This window comes from Rhinoraja longicauda, chromosome 9 (genome assembly GCF_053455715.1).
Source record: "Rhinoraja longicauda isolate Sanriku21f chromosome 9, sRhiLon1.1, whole genome shotgun sequence".
In the NCBI taxonomy this organism is placed as follows: Eukaryota; Metazoa; Chordata; class Chondrichthyes; order Rajiformes; family Arhynchobatidae; genus Rhinoraja; species Rhinoraja longicauda.
This window is the reverse complement of record NC_135961.1, coordinates 31,954,900-31,972,649: the sequence shown is the minus strand read 5'-3', so window position 1 is coordinate 31,972,649 and position 17,750 is coordinate 31,954,900. Positions and strand designations below refer to the sequence as shown.

Sequence of the window (17,750 nt, the reverse complement as noted above, 5' to 3'; positions counted from 1 at the left end):
CTCAGTACTCTGACTGATGAAGGCCAATGTGCCAAAAGCCTTCTTGACCATCCTATCTACCTGTGATGTCACTCTCAAGGTTACCAAGAATAAAAGGATTGGAATGGAGATTAAAACGCATCAAAGCTCGTGTGATAACGTATCACCAAAGTTTGGTATGAAAGATATGAAAACATTGGGAGCGAAGGGATACTTGGTGTCCCAAGAAACTGCAGACGCTGGAATCTTCAGCAAAACACAAAGTGGCGGAGGAACTCTGTGGATTAGGCAGCATCTGTGGTGGGTAGACACAAAACGCTGGGGTAACTCAGCGGAACAGGCAGAGAAGGAATGGGTGATGTTGCACCAATGCAGGAGAGGTTTGAGTTTTAATTTAAAAAAAATTACAGCAGTAGTTTTGCCAGGACTCAAGGATTTGAGTTGTTGGGAAAGGTTGGGCAAGCTAGGACTTTATTCCTTGGAGCACAGGAGGCTGAGATATAATATTTGAGAGGTGTATAAAATAATGAGGGGTTGAATGCAGTCTTTCACCCAGTTTTGGGGAATCACGGACGGGCTTAAGATGAGAGAGGAAAGATTTAATACAAACCTGAGAGGATTGTCCCATGCCAACTAATATGCCCCATCTACACTAGTCCCACCTGCCTGTATTTGGCCCATACCCCTCCAAACCTATCCTATTCACGAACCTGTCCAAATGTGTTTTAAATGTTGTGATAGTACCTGCCTCAACTATTTCACTCAGAAGGTGTTGGGTATATGGAACCAGCAGCTGGGGGAGGTAGTGAGGCAGGTACAATAACAGGATGTAATACATACTTGGACAAATACATGGGGAGGAAAGATTGAGAGGGATATGGGCCAAACGCAAGGATGTGGGCCAAACGTGGGCAAATGGGACTAATTAGATGGGGCTTCATGGTCGGCATGGACGAGTTGGGCCGAAGGGACTCTATGACTAAATATTACTGGGATGAATGGCATGACGCGAAACAGAGGCGGGAGTAGGGTTGGTGGAGTAACATTTACCATTACAGACCACGAGGCCGATTGCTAATCCTCTACAGACGGTGTGGACCAATCTTTGCAGGAAAGGAGATATCTTTACAGGGCAGGGGGTGGGCGGCGAGGGAACCTCTTCACATGGCAGTCCCGAATCGGAATGAACGAGGTTTGCCACCTGTCCAATTTGCCGAGACAGTCTGATTTTTGTAACGGCTCGTCTGGAAGAGGTGAAATAGGATTTCTCTGTACACCGCCGTGCTCTTCCGCCACTCGCCGCGACTTAAGACGTGGATGAATTCATGAAACAAGGTTATTAATGATTTTGTTTTTTCATCAAACGAAAAAAACCCAACCCAACCCAAAATAGTCAGAATAACACTTGGCTTCACTCTTGGGGGAGAAGGTACATCGTGGGTCTGATTAGACGGAGCCACTTTAAACGGAAAGGATACAGTGTTGGTGAAGGGTGTTTGTGGAGACAGACTAGAGAGTATCTGACTCACCAGCTGTATGTGTCTATCTGTGTGTGTGTGTGTGTGTGTCTTTGGGGAGGGCGCTGACGTTACGGGCAGAGTTAAAAAAGACGAGCGGGGAGATTTATTTATTTCTACTGGAGTCGGAGAAGCATGCAGCAGCCTGATACACTCTCTGGTGATATTTTTGCACACTCACGTACACACACACACACACACACACACACACACACACAGAGGAAGAGAGAGAGAGAGCGAGAGAGAGTGCAGAAGCGACGGGCAGGGCACCGCAACAAGACACGGAGTGGACAGACGGACAAACTGAAGAGAACAGGACAGGCACACACAGAGAGAGAGAGAGAGAGGAGAGAGATCCAATGTAACTTCCAACGAGAGCAAGAGACGGACGGATTGTAAAAGGGACGGAAGAATATATTATTTCGTGGAGGCAACCGACATCCATCTACATTTGCTGAACTGAAGCAGGCACGGGCAAGGAATTAATGATAAGATCACTGTGCAGAAGGCACGGCACGAACCACTGAGCGGCCGCCAGTCAAAGCTTTGATATCAACCACAAGGAAAATTTACTTTGCATTGCAATTTTTTTATTCTGGAATTAATTTAAATTGTCGCCTCTGCCGGAGTTTCTCGATCTGCCCACTCTGTGTGTGTGTGTGTGTGCGCGCCTCTCTCTCCCTCTCTATCTGTATGTATTTTCACCCCCTGTTTTCTTGCGTCCCTTGCAGCCACATGGAATAATGAGGAGTGCGGCTTTCTTGCTGTGTGCCTTGCTCCTGTTCACCGCCTGCCAGCCCTCTCCCCCAGAGCGCCAGAGGCACCAGCGCCGAGGGCGAGGAGGAGGAGGAGGAGGAGGAGCGGCCAGAGCGGCCGACTGGAGCCCGCACAACAAGGCGGCCAAGATCGGGCAGACCTACAAGTCTCGCCTCAAGCGCAAAGGGCTGGCGGTGGACTTCACCTTCTCACCTTTCTTCCGCAACTACCTGTTGCAGTTCTTCGGGCGGGCGAGGAGCGCAGACTGCCGCTTGGTGCTGGACTGCGAGGCGCTGGGCTCCTCCCTGGAGATGGGATACCCGCCGGCTAGGGCCGACTCGCCCTCTCCCTCTCCCTCTCCCCCTCCCCTCCCCAAGCGGAGGTCCAAGAAACAACCCAACCAGGTAGTGCTGGAGGTGGGGTGGGCTGACACAGCCCGCTGCGGCCACGGTGGCGACCTCGGCTCTTCCATCCTGGTCTACAACCTGACACGAGAGTTTCTGCGCTGGTCCGCTTCCACCGAGGGCAGACTGAGGATCAGGCTCATGCCCGAGAAGACAACAGTGGCCAGGTACCCAAAGAGGGAGGGGATCATCTCGGCGGCGATCAGGAGCTCGGAACCCCGGGTATGGCTTCAAATCTCCTTTGCAGGTGAGAGGGGCGGCGATGGGTCAGGAGGGGGGAGGAGAAGGCAGAGCAGAAGTGTGTGACAAAGTTGGGCAGAGAGTGTGGAAGAGAGAGAGAGAGGGGGGGGAGACTGACAACAGGGGCGACTGAGTAACAGTGAGAGAGAGAGAGAGAGAGAGAGAGAGAGAGAGGAGGAAGTGCAGGAATAAATGAAGATGGCATGCACACTGGCACAGAGCGAAAGAGAAGAACTGTGCACGAATAAATGAATCCTCTGTGTGTGTGAGAGAGAGAGAGAATGAGATATAGAAATTCGCGCTGAGCGATGGGCGTCTACAAAGAATGAAAATCAGGTTCACAGCCAAAGAAGTCTCAGGGAAAGATAGATGGGGAGGTTTCTAACCGCTATCCAGCCCTTTTTTTCTTTACGCGGCCGCTGAGAGTGTGGGGACGTTGAGAGATGGTGGTGATAGTGTATCTATTTGCCTGCCTGAATCAGCGAGGCTGGTGGAAACGCAGGAGGGGAAAAGTCTTTACTTGGCGCAACGGTGTCCTGAAAACGTGCACCCGCGGTCCCTGGTCTGACCCGAGAAATCAAAAGCATCCCGAAATCTGGGCTCTTGAAATGCGAATAACTATTCCCTCCCTCTCCACTCTCTCAGTTGGACCGAGTTTACCCAGAAAAAGAGGGTAATTTTACTCAAACCCAATACCCACACCATATATTAACAGTGTATCACACACAACACGTAGCTCTTTCGGATTTACACAGGTTAAAATTGAGCTGCGAGTCAACCCAGGTTTGCCCCCTGATCCAGATTACATTCGCAATTCGAGGCAGTGGAAGTGACCCAGGCGTCTGGCTGTCGAGTTGGTGACCTTTCGCCTCCACAGCTCCTGCTTGACCCTCTGAATGTTTCCTCTGGATTGCCCCGTGGATGGGTAGAGTGGGAAGGGAGAGGCGCAATTTACTGAGGGATGAACAAAACGTGACTGAGCAGGAAACCTGATTGAAACACAATATTCCCATTGTTGTAGTTGTAGTTCAGACCAGGAAGGGCACTGACGACGGCCTTTCGACCGGTTTAAAATGGAGCGTGTGTTGACACTTAATTTCCAGTTCAGAATAATTGGGTTGAGGTGCAAATGTGGAAGTGCGTAGAGCGTACACAAAGGGGCGGGAGTGGGAACATTGGGGATCAAGTCAGATTTAAAGACTTGCAGACAATTAAAAGAGGCTGGCATAACATTAGGTGTCCGCATTATAAAAGCCTGGAAAAGTAATGCAGGTGATTCAGAGCCAAAGGTTAAAGGAGGGACAGACCCGTCACCAGACCAGATGAAAGGGGGCTCAGGATCTAGTCCTGATCTTGGAGGAAGTAATGGGTCCGCCTTGCAGCTGAAGCCTTGTTTGATGGTTTTCTTGGCCAGGCTTGGTCAGTGTTACTCCACTGCATCAGCCCTGTAGGTTAGTGGTGCACCATCCGAGGAGATAGAGCCCAGCTTTGGGTTAAAAGGGTTTCTTTTCGATCAGATATGTTTTGCTCTTCTTTATGGCAGAAGAGGCAGTATCCAGAGAGAGAGAGAGAGAGAGAGAATCAGAGTTAACACTTCAGGTCCATGGCCCATTCTGATGAACGGCCAGTCACCCAAAACTTTACCTCCGTTTCCCTTTCCAGAGGTTCTGCCTGACCAGCTGCACATGCCCACGATCGTCCCTGTTTGTTTTGCAATCATTGCCTGTTATTGCAAAGTGCTAGCAGAATGCATCTCGTTAACTGGAGATGGCCCTACAGAAGATGACTTGGCTCTGTATCCAGTTCAGATCCTGTGAAGGCTGTTCCAAATAGGCATTGGCGGGGTAATAGTGCCAAAGGCTTGCAGATAAGGTTGGTGCCAAGTGCAGTCTGCTGCTTGCCAACCATCCCCACATCCCTTCCTTTTATGCCTGGCTCCATTGTCATTGAGCTGTTCTGAGCCAGCACCCAATATTATCGTTAACCAGTCATTCAGTGATCACGGTGTTGTCATTGAGCCTGATCTCCCACTTGCAGTTGGGAAGAGGAGCCCTAGTTTGCAGTAACTGTGCATGAAACCGTGGCATGTTAAATTGTGTCCACTGGTACAGGTCTCTGAATACCTGCCACTAGGCACTGAATAATACTCGAGCAGCTTGAATTGCCGAGATTCCTCAGTCAATCTTTCTTCCCTTCCAGACAAGTCAAATGTCATATCAATGTCAGCAGAGGACCAGATGGGCTGCTAGCAATAATTTATTTTAAATGATTAACATGAAGGTTTATGAGAACCCAAAGTGCCAATAGAAGAAAAATAAAGGGAGCAGTGAAATGACAACCGACAAGTGAAGGATTGAAGCTGTTTGCATTGGCCATTTAGATCAGCCACTTCCCTCGTAACCTGGGGCATCATTCAGACAGATGTTCTCTGTGCCCAGCGAATGGAAAGGTGTGCAAGCTTATCACACCACCAGGTTTGTTTGAGGTACATACGCCCATAATCACCGGCCACGCCGCTGGGAATGAAATGGCAATGAAAATTGGGCTGAGTTCCACCCATTTCATGTTGCAATAAAAGGTGACTAATGAGTAAAACTCCAGGGTATTCACATGAAAGCAGGCAAGAACAACGTAGGGAGCAATTGAGGGAAATGTTAAGAGTGAATGAGAGAATGTTACTTGGTAAACAATGTGAGAGAGAGAAAGGATATGTTTGTGGGAAAGTCTGAGAGGAAGTGTGTGTGTGTGTGTGTGTGTGTGTGTGTGTGTGTGTGTGTGTGTGTGTGTGTGTGTGTGTGTGTGTGTGTGTGTGTGTGTGTGTGTGTGTGTGTGTGTGTGTGTGTGTGTGTGTGTGTGTGTGTGTGTGTGTGTGTGTGTGTGTGTGTGTGTGTGTGTGTGTGTGTGCTGGATTGAAAATGTGTTTAAGAGATAGAATGAGAGGATGCAGAAGGGAGAAATAGTACAAGAAATTAAAGAGATAAAATGATAGAGATTTTGAGAAATTGAGAGCAGCATGAACAGAATAAAGAATATTCCAAGGAATAGAATGATTAACAGACAGTGAATGGGAAAGAGATCATAAGGTGAAGAAATAGAAAAGATGAATGGTAAAACAATTAGAGACACAGGTAAGGAAATTTAAATGATTTGGACTGCCTTCGAAACAAGTTCTTGATGCACAGGTGTTTGTCAGATGAAAAAATATTAGAGATGAAAGAAGATGAGAAGAATTGAGATTAGGTGAAAGAGAATTAAATTATATATTTGCACATTCTGAATAAAGTCTTGCTGAAAGAAAAATTACTTTTAAGCCAAACAGTATTGATATGTGAAAAGGTGATTTCACTGATATATATAAAAGAATGATTTGAAAAATATGTATAAAGGAAAACAGGAAAATGTGGGGAAACTCCATATTGCATTTCACATTAAATGTTTTCATAAAAATGTTGAGCAAAACAACTTAAAATGAAAGGGAATTGCTTATATTATGAGGTTGTACTGGCAACATAATGTTTTTTGTACATAATGTAAGCACATAGCCTATGTTATGATCATGGTGTAAATTGTGGATCTCATCCAAGAGTATCATTGATCTATTGCTTTCAAACATGTGTGGCTGCAGTTTCAACATGTTATCTCTTCATTATAATTCACCTCTCCTAACTGCCTTCCTCTCATACACTTTCCCATAGCTCCATTTAAACTCTTTGCTCAGAGTGTGTCTTAATTTCATTGCTTTCACCTTGAAAAGAAAGTCGTCATTCCGTTTCTCTGTGATCCCTCTAATTTTCAACAAATCTTCTCTGTTGATGTTTGAACTCGTTGCCAAAGGAGCAGCATATTGGGGGAAAAACTACATCATGGATGTCATTTACCTGGTTGCTTAACAAATATTGTTGGACTGTTGTGACAACATTTGTACTCGATCCTGAATTAAGTGATTGTGATGGTTCTTTCTGAAGGCCAGCACGGGCTCAATGGGCCGAAGGATCATGTTTTGTGTTGCATGGTTTTACAGTTCTAATTCACCACTAGTCAATGGTCAAAGATAGACACACAATGCTGGAGTAACCCAGCGGGATAGGCAGCATCTCTGGAGAGAAGGAATGGTGATGTTTTGGGTCAAGACCCTTTTCAGACTGTCTATCTTCAGTTTAAACCAGCATCTGCAGTTCCTTCTTACACACTAGTCAATGGTCACTCAGGAATGCACTAAACATACAACGTAAAAGAAGGGTTGGACGTTTCGTTTTAAGAGCCTCATTAAATAAAATCAGTTGTCAAAACTGTAATGTGATTGGTGCTAATTTATGTTTTATTCAGGATTGTCAAATTACTGATGCAAAGAGCAGGAATAATGCAAAGGACATAGAGACTTTCTAAGTTAAACAAAGAGGGGAAGGTTGCATTTTATTCAAAAGCAAAATTGCGAAGTGCTGGAGCAACTCAGCGGGTTAGGCTGCATCTCTGGAGGACATGGACTGGTGACGTTTTGGGTCTGGACCCTTTGGCATTTTATTCAATTTTTGAAACATGTTTGTATACCAGTGAATTGTGCACCTTGTCTTATCGAGTCAAGCTATCCTCCACTTCTGTTTGCTGGATGAGTTGCACTTTGCTGTGTTGAGGTGAGGCTCTTGCTTCTGTTCATAGTGGGTTGTGAGTTGGGAAAAGCAATCTGTTGCAGGAAACTGAACAAACAAGGAAAATCATGGAAGCGCACAACATCAGAACGAATGAAACATAAATAAAACATCAGAATTTATGTCGGCATTCTAAGCAATATAGTATCCCAAAGGTTTATGACATTGCTTAATGTAGTAACCCTTTAGGATACTATGATGAGAAAGTGGGACAACATAGAAATAGTGTGAATGGGTGATTGATGGTTGATGTTGCCACACTGTATCTCTACACTAAACCATCCCAAGGGAATTAAGTTCTTCTGATATACAAAATGTGTGTGCTTCTTGCCAGGACTAGAGGGCCCGAGCAATAGGGAGAGCTCGAGAGAGCTTGATTCTATTCCTTGGAACGCAGGAATATGAGGGGTGATCTTATGATGGTGTACAAAATCATAAGAGGAATAGATTGGGTATTCGCACAGTCTCTTGCCCAGAGTTAGGGAATTGAGAACCAGAGGACATGGGTTTAAGGTGAGGTGGGGAAACCTTTAATAAAAACCTGAGGAATAACTTTTTTACACGAAGGGTGGGGGGGTGTATGGAATGAGCTGCCAGAGGAGGTAGTTGAGGCAGGTACTATCACAATGATTAAGAAACATTTAGACAGATAGGACAGGATTAGAGGGATATGGGCCAAATAAAGGCACGTGGGACTGGTGTAGATGGGGCATGTTGGGCAGCGTGGGCAAGTTGGACCAAAGGGCCTGTTTCAATGCTGTATAACTATGATTCCAAATGATTCTCTATGATGCTCAATGCGTGAGCTTTCTCATAATGTTTCAATCCCACTGGTAGTTGTGGGCTTAGTAATGCTGCTGCTTTAGTCCCCTTAGTGTTCTGATTCATAAAAAATGACGAAACAGCAGATATCCAGTCTGCATGCCATTGACAATTGCTGAATGCGTACCATTTTGAACATGAATTGCTCCGACTGTCAAAGACAGATTTTCTGGCTGCAATACATGGCTCAAAAGTATGTCTTCCTTCGTTGTTTTAATGACAGGTTAGTTCCAATATTGGACCCAAAGCACATGCATAGTCTGTGTTGTACCCAATCTTAATAAGGATGGTATTATGGGCTAAAGCCTAGTATGCAGAGTAGGCAGATCATTATACTAATCTTTGGGCAGTGATGTTTTGAGACCACATTCCAAAAGGAACAATGTTTCATCTTAATCCTTGCCCCTCCCCATTCCCATCTTTTAACTTTGCAAAGTGAACATTCAGTGAGCATTCAATATCAGAGGGAACATCCATCAAGCCCTTCGGCCCAACGAGTCCATGCCGACCAGCAATCACCCTGTACACTAGCACTATCCTACACTAGGGACAATTTACAATTTTTAACCAAAGCCAATTAACCTACAAACCTGTACGTCTTTGGGCTGTGGGAGAAAATCCACGAGGTTCTGGGGAGGTAGACTCAAAATGCTGGAGTAACTCAGCGGGCCAGGCAGCATCGCTGGAGAGAAGGAATGGGTGATGTTTTGGGTCGAGACCCTTCTTCAGACATCATGGGGAGAACGTATAAGCTCCATACAGACATTACCCGTAGTCAGGATCGAACCTGGGTCTCTGGCGCTGTAAGGCAATGACTCTACCGCTGCACCACTGTGCCACACAGTTTTACTCAATTTAATCAACAGCAACTTGCAGGTTGGTTATTGAATCATTTATGCTGCTGTGATTTGACGTGTTTGAGTTTTCTAACATGTTTTTAAAGTTGCTGTGGTAGGAGGGAGACATGTGACAGATGCTTAAATAGTTAGTCTTGAATCTTCAACTGATTCTGTGCGCATTGGTAGGCATGCCACTTGGGGTAAAGTACAATTGGGAAATTGAGCATACGGCATACAGCAGAAAAGGAGATTTGGAAGAGGGATGACGAGAGGGAGAGAAAGGTCCCCCTAGTACGAGTCCAGATCATTCAACGTATCATGGAAACAATGATCCTACCAGGATCCCAGCAAGAAAGTGTCTGTGATGTCTGTGCTTCAGTGAAAGACATCTTCATTAATGACAGCAACCTGTACCAGCATCAGAGCAGGGCAGAGACTGCTCTGCCTGTGGTTCTCAAGGTTAGCTTGGCAATAAGCTGTTACCTGTGAGGATATTTCCAGTCTGGAGCTGGAGATATTTGTAACATCTCATTTTACCTTGTGTACAAGAAGGTTACTGATTTGTGTGGGAAGGAACTGCAGATGCTGGTTTACACCGAAGATAGACACAAAATGCTGGAGTAACTCAGCGGTACAGGCAGCATCTCTGGAGAGACGGAATGGGTGATGTTTCGGGTCGAGACCCTTATTCAGACTGAGAGTAAGGGGAAAGGGAAACCATAGATATGGATGACGATGTAGAGAAACACAGAAGATATGCAAAAAAAGCAGCGATGATAAAGGAAACAGACAATCTTTAGCTGTTTGGGAAGTGAGAGGCTGGTGTGATGGGTGGGGGAGGGATGGAGAGAGGGAATGCAGGGGTTACTTAGAGATTACTGATATCCTCAATTTTCAAAGTGCTGATGGCCTCTATTTTTATTGTCCTTTACCAGAGAGAGCACCAGATGTGAATGTATAGTTTTACCAGGCAGGACTCAAAGTGCTGGAGTAACTCAGCAAGTCAGGCAGCATCTCTGGAGAACGTGGACAGGTGACGTTTTGGGTCGGGACCCTTCTTCAGACGATCACCTATCCACGTTCCCTTGCCATGCTGCCTGCCCCACTGAGCTACCCCAGCACTCTGTCTTCTAATCATACTAACCTCTGGTGATTGCACAGAGAGCCGCTGGCAATATCTTCTTCTTGTGTCCACTCGTCTCTGATTTGCATGCCTGCACCTTGAAACCTGACACTCTGGGTTTAGCAGGCTTGTAGGTTTGACCTGTGGAATAGTGCCTTGGTTTCATTCCATTCCCGGGGTGGGAGCTGCTTTACGTCCTCGTTGTCCACCCTGGGTAGTTCTATGGAACTGGCAACATTTGCAGCAAAGTGTCAACTACGGTGCTCTGAAGCACCAATTGCCACTTTTGATTGTTGTAGTTGGCATACGAAAGAAGAAGCAGACTCCCTTCCCGTTCCCTTCTATGTCACTTTACTTGTCACTCTGGCAGGAAAAAGGATGAATCTGTAGTGAGGGGAATGGGTAGAAAGTAAGGCCTGAAGGTTGTAATGGTGAAGATGAGATGGTGGAACGAGGGGGGGGGGGGGGGGGGAGGGATTTGAGAAGGTGGATATAATGTGGGTGGAGCATCATTGACAATCATTCCTGCCCCATTGACTTTAGACTTTAAAGATACAGCATGAAACAGGCCTGTCTGCCCACCGAGTCCGTGCCGACCGGCGATCACCTCGTACACGAGCACTATCCTACACACTAGGGACAATTTACAATTTTACCAAAGCCAATTAACCTACACACCTGTACGTCTTTAATGTGAGAGGAAACCAGAACATCCGGAGAAAACCCACAGTCATGTGGAGAATGTACAAACTCCGTACAGACAGCACCCCTAGTCATGATCGAACCCGGGTCCCTGGTGCCGTACGGCAGCAACACTACAGCTGTGCCACCGTGCTGCCCTTGTTGGTGTCTTTGCAAGCACTGGCTTGGGAATGATAACCCAAATTACGGTGAGTGCATCTTATTCCATGGCAATCAGCTGATGAAGACGCTCCTGTCCTTCTCTTGGGATTGTGTATCATCTGCTCCTGCAAAAGTAATGGGGGCAAGTTGGTGAGTATTGTGCAAAGTGCTTGGCTCATGCCTATCTGGAATATCTGGATGTGCATACAAGCATGGAGAGGTTGGGATGTGGTTTGCAGCAGTTCTAAGTGCTTGAGAATGCGGTGGAGCAAATTAATATGCTGTCTGCACTGGAAGCTCCAAGGACAGATTGACTGTGCACTGTGCTGCTAGTTTATCCCTGTTCACCTCTGAGCTGTAAACATTCGGAGAATGCCCAATTTAACTTTTGTTCAGTGCAGCAATAGATGGAGTTAGTGACATTGTCTGTCATTGTATGCACCATCACATAGTTAACTCCATTAATTTCTGGTGCACCGCACATTTGTGTCAATAAGATCTGGGGATCATAGATCACAGTAGGTGGCACGGCGCTGCAGCGATAAAGTTGCTGCCTTACAGCGCTAGAGGCCCATGTTCCATCCTGACTATGGGTGCTTGTCTGTACAAAGTTTGTATGTTCTCCTGTGACTACGTTGGTTTTCTCTGGGTGCTCCAGGTTCCTCCCACATTCCAAAGACGTGCAGGTTTGTAGGTTACACGATAGCGTGACAATTTTAGGCCCACTTTACTCACCGTCGTCCCTTTGGTGCTAATGGAAGAAGTTTAATTGAAATCGGTGTTATATTTTTTAAGTTATTCACATTTTTAAAGTTTAAATCTATCTCCGAGGGAGGAGGTAGGATAAGGGGGGGATAAGGAGGGTTGAGGGGGGAGGGGAGAAGGAGGGGGGGAGGGGAGAAGGAGGGGGGAGGGGGAGGGGAGAAGGAGGGGGAGGAGAGAAGGAGGGGGGAGGGGAGGGGGAGGGGAGAAGGAAGTGGGAGGGGAGAAGGAGGGGGGAGGGGAGAAGGAGGGGGGGAGGGGAGAAGGAGGGGGGGAGGGGAGAAGGAGGGGGGAGGGGAGAAGGAGGGGGGGAGAAGGAGGGGGAGGGGAGAAGGAGGGGAGAAGGAGGGGGGAGGGGAGAAGGAGGGGGGAGGGGAGAAGGAAGTGGGAGGGGAGAAGGAAGTGGGAGGGGAGAAGGTGGGGGGAGGGAGGAGGGGGGGGGGGGGCTGCACCAATGCAGGAGAGGTTTGGGCCCAACGGGTCCACTTGGTCTATATATTTAAATCACAATGTGGTCTCTGACACTTTCTTAAATTTGGCTTGGACAATAATCATACACCTGTGTTTCTGCTATGAAAATTGCTAAAATTTATGAAAAGAACTTCCACAAGCTTAGAACACCCTAAAATGTCTAACTGGTCAATAAACAACTTTTGTAGGGAACAATGTTGGGAAGCACGAACGTTATGTGGGTGTGAAACAAAAGGACTATGGCAGAGTGATGATCTAATTTACTATCACAGCCTTTATCTTGGTCTCAGCTTGTGGATTTACAGCAGGTGAGGATGCTTTTGTGGCAGCATGGTAATTTCTGCAGCACTAGTAATTTTGGCTTCAGAAGAAAAATGAACTGGTGATTAGAATTAATCAGACTTTTAAATCACACTCCTGCCTTTTGCAACATTGTTTATTGCAGCAGTACTATTTTGTAAGGACCCCTTTTAAAATTCTAAAATGCAGAATGGCATGCCTCAAATAATGAAAGTATGCCCAGCAAACAGTGGAGATGTGAAATAAGGAAACATTTGCTGGAATTACATGCAAAGTGAAAAGACGTGTTTAGATTTAGGTCTCCTTTCTTCATTATGAATTGTTTCTGTTTAGATGTTGGGAACATAAGCAAATACATTTGTATGGAAATATATTCAATTACAGAACACGCTGTTTATTACCCCTGCTGGACAGGCGGTTAGGATTTAACTCACTGAATTATAGAAGCTGGTTTTGAACTTCTATTTTGTTTAATTTAGAGATACTGTATGGAAATAGGCCCTCCATTGAGTCCACATTGTCCAACGACCACACGTACACCAGCGTTATCCTACACCCAAGGAACAATTTACAGTACCCAATTAAGCTACAAACCTGCATATCATTGGAATGCGGGAGGAAACTGGGGCACCTGGTGACAGGGAGAACGTGCAAACTCTGCATAGACAGTACCCGTAGGCAGGATCGAACCCAGGTTATTCGGATAGTAGGGGCCTTTCGTCCCTTACTACATATATCCCTCCCTCTGGCTTTATGTTTCACTCATCCTTTTTCTTTATCTAACACCCTTTTGTCCCTTTTTTATCTCAAGCTTTTGTCACTCTGCACATCTGCCAATAAGGACTGCACAGCAGCGCAGTGGTAGAGTTGCTGTCTTACAGCGCCAGAGACGCGGGCTTGATCCTGACTGCCGGTGCTGTCTTTTACGTTCTCCGTGTGACCCCGTAGGTTTTATCCGGGTTTTCTGGTTTCCTCCCACATTCCAAAGACGTGCAGGTTTGTCGGTGAATTGGCTTCTGTAAATTGGAAGTAGTGTATGGGTGATCGTTGGTTGGCATGGACGGTGGGCCAAAGAGCCTGTTCCACGCTGTATCTCTAAAAAAAAATAACTCCCCCTCTTTTCACTTGTATCCACTGTCTGAAGAAGGGTCTCGACTCAAAACGTCACCCATTCATTCTCTCGAGAGATGCTGCCTGTCCCGCTGAGTTACTCCAGCTTTTGTATCTATCTTTGGTTTAAACCAGCATCTGCAGTTCTGTCCTATATCCACTGTCATTTACCAGATGTTGTCCCGTCCCCAGCTCTCTTTTTCAGCTTTCTTTATTATTCTGATAATTCATGAACTTTCATATTCACATTAAACTCCAGCATTTTATAAAGTCTGCGGAAGAGTCAAGACCAGAAACATCACCTGTTTGTGTTCTCCAGAGATGCTGCCTGGCCCGCTGAGTTACTCCAGCACTCTGTGTCTTTTTTTCTGTAAACCAGCATCTGCAGTTCCTTGTACCTAGTAGAATGATCAGGCCGGGTGGCACTTACTCTGACAAGCTCTGCTCTAACCATGGCTCCATAACACATTATAGAGATGCTCACGGCCCTGTTCTTTAAATTGTTGGCCATTATATGGGCCACTGGGAAGATATTCAAGTGGAATTTTAATGTGACAAGGATGGAGTTTAATATGACAAATATCTGGAGATGTTCTTCTGACCATAACCCAACCTTTACTTTATAATTTTCAAACTCCTCCATTATCTTCGGTAATTGCCACTGACATAATCCATTTTTCTGTACAGAAATTTTGAAAAATACGAATTACATAGCTACTTAATCATGCAGACAAGAAAACCAGTGCACTATGCCATTGGCCTATTATCTATTAGTAACATTTTTGGTCGTTATGATTTGTGGAGATCTAACTGCTTGCAAGAGAATATTCCCAGGAGGACTGACAACCAACATGTGTAAATGTGGGACTCACTAAGGGTTTTGGCACCACTAGATGGCATAAACAACTTTTCTACCGAATGTGCTTATGTGTTGGCCTATTAATTCATGTTTAGGTTCCAGAAAAACCCTCCTTTGCTTTCTTCCGCCGAGGTACATAACACAAATGAAGTTTACATAGCCATTTAAGAAACACACTTTTAAAGCTAAATGTTTTGATCTGCTTAGAAGCAATTAAACAGTTTTTCAATTAAAAAATCTCAAATTTTCAAAAAATGACAATATATCATGTAGTCATCGAGTGATGGAATCATACAGCATGGAAATGGGTCCTTCAGCTTGCACACAACTTGCACACACCGACCAATATGTCCCATCCACACTAGTCCCACCTGCCTGCGTTTGTCCTGTATCCCTCTAAACCTGTCCTATACATGTAGCTGTCTACATGTTTCTTAAACATTGCGATAATACCGGCCTCAACTACCTCCTCCTGCAGGTTTTTTCTTACCCCCACCACCCTTTTTGTATTAAAAAAAGTTACCACTCGGGTTCCTATTAAATCTTTCCCCCATGATCTTAACCCTATGTTCTCTAGTTCTCAATTCATGTGTTGATATGGATGTTGTTTGGAGTTGTGACTATAGAGAGCTTATGCATTATGTAGAGATGGTTTTAGAGAAAAAGCATGGTAACAGGCCCTTCTGCCCATCGAGTCTGTGCCAACCACCAATCACCCACCCGTTCACACCAGTTCTATGTTACCTCAGTTAACATCTCGTTACTCGGTGGAGGGGAAATCAGATGCCAATAAACCTACAAACTCTCATGTCTTGTGATATGTGAGGAAGCTGGAGCAGCTGGAGGAAACCCATGCGATGACAGGGAGAATGTGCAAATCCACACAGAGGGCACCTGAAGTCAGGATCGAATGCATGCCGCTGGTGCTGTGAGGCTGCAGCTCTCTCGGCAGAGCCATTGCACCGCCCTTATCTAATGCTTTTACCATCTCTGCATTCTATGCTGAAGTAGATCACCAGTCTCCTCTTGTCCAAAACGTACCTTCCACGAAATAAGTGCGAGCGCTGTCCCAAAATCTTGTTATCTAACTTGTCCTTCTAAAGACAATTTGTAGCACACATCACTACATTCCGCTGTGTCAGCATAGATCAAAGATTAAACCAAGCATTTCTTGGCCTATTTAGTTCAATGCTCCATCATGCATTAACTCATACCCTTGCCCCTGCCATCCCAAATTAGGCCATCAAGTAATAGTTTTAAAAGACTGATTTTTATGTTTAATATTTAATTTGTCGGACTGACGGCTGCCTCTGTATTTTACATGCTTACATTACTGATGTGCAGAGCATTTGGACTGTTAATGTTTAATTACACATCTCATGGCCACAGAGAGGATTTATTATAGCTCAGCAAGTATTTCACTGATACCCCTGGTATCTGGCATTGTGTGGAAATCACAGGAAAGCAGGCATAAGGTTTTAGTTCAATCATCACTGAAATTAATAAAGAAGATATTCTTACATTGCTGGCCACATATCTGTCGAGCAACATAACCATTCGGGTTTGTCTCTTGACCTTGTGTTCTGCACAGCCAAGTATGAATGTTATATTCTGGCTGAGACGGTTTGAAAACAAGTTGCATGGAGTCAGCTAAACCAGTGTTCATCACCGTAAGGGTTGGATACGTACTGTACCTGGCATTAGAATTGGAACGGAGTTCCGGACTATTATTTTAACTGCAAAAATACTCTTCTGCAAAAGGTACATCATCTTGAAGTGCTGCATCTACTCTGGACATTATTAACAGTCAGTGCAAGAGTTAGCACGCAGTGGCAAAATACACATATCATCAGCGCCAGAGACCCAGGTTCGATTCTGACTACGGGTGCTGTCTGTACGGAGTTTGTACGTTCTCCCCGTGACCTGCGTGGGTTTGCTCCGGTGCTCTGGTTTCCTCCCACACTCCAAAGACGTTCAAGTTTGTAGGTTACTTGGCTTCTGTTAACTGTGAATTGTCCCTAGTGTGTAGGATGGTGCTAGTGTATGGGGTGATCACGGGTCAGTGTGGACACGGTGGACTGAAGGACCTGTTTCCGTGCTGTATCTCAAAACATCATACTCGATGTGTACTGCAGAGAGGAGCATTTATAGATCAAGGAGATATATACTGTAAAGTACTCTCAGGTATCAGTGTTATTCCTAAGCTTTTCAAAGCACCCCAAAGCACTTTACAAGTGAAGTACTTTTGAAGAGTAGTTGTTTTTATAGACGAAAAATGCTTCGATAATCGGATTGTTTACATCGGTTTTGTTGACTGAGAAATAAATTATGGTTAGAATACAAGGAATACTTCTCTAGTCTGCTTTGGAAAACATCCAGGCATTCTTTTATGACCATTTGAGAAAACAGATAGGAACTTGGTCCATCTTGGTTTTAGTTTAGTTTAATTTAGAGATAGAATGGAAAAAGGCCATTCGGCCCACCGAATCTGCACCAACTATTCTTTCCCCCTCCCTTTATACTCTTTCCCCCCCCCCCCCCCACCTCCTTTACCACCTTTCCTCCACTAAAAGTCATTTAACAGTTCCAGTTTGAAACGATATATCAGTATTGAGATCACAACATCCCTAGCCAACAATTGGCCTATCAGAGAACCTCTCTGCCTAATGTCATCTGTTGCCAGCCTTGATTTGGTCTTTTCTTGCTTCCAGAACCGATGTAAATAATCTGATTATCGAAGCAGCAAGAAAGACTAGAATTAAGATGATGAGGTATTTCTTTAGCCAGAAGGTGGTGAATCTGTGGCGGCCAAGACATTGGGTATTTTTAAAGCAGAGATAGATTCTTGATCAGTAAGGGCTTCAAAAGTTATGGGGAGAAGGCAGGAGAATGGGGCTGAGAGGGAAAAATAGCTCAGCCATGATTGAATGGTGGAGTAGACTCGATGGGCCAAATGACTTGATTTTGCTCCTATGTCATGGAGTCAGACTCGTACATCGTGGAAAAAGGCCCTTCAGCCCAACATGCCCATGCCAACCAATGTTCACCAGCAGCACTCGGCCTCATAGATTTACATGCC

General features: G+C 45.4%; 1 protein-coding gene across 2 annotated transcripts in view; it reads left to right on the top strand.

Moving 5' to 3' along the window:
* The first annotated feature begins 1,182 nt into the window (after positions 1–1,182).
* The window catches only part of LOC144596574 (ALK tyrosine kinase receptor-like), an 887,900-nt gene continuing 871,332 nt past the window's right edge, over positions 1,183–17,750 (top strand). The window contains exons 1-2 of one of the 2 annotated variants that reach the window (XM_078405054.1): positions 1,183–1,314; positions 2,228–2,903. In XM_078405054.1, the coding sequence (XP_078261180.1) occupies positions 2,240–2,903 (664 nt within the window). In that variant the 5' untranslated portion in view covers positions 1,183–1,314; positions 2,228–2,239. Of the gene's footprint in view, positions 1,315–1,588; positions 1,657–2,227; positions 2,904–17,750 lie in introns of those variants that run through there. The other variant, XM_078405053.1, reaches the window with a different exon arrangement.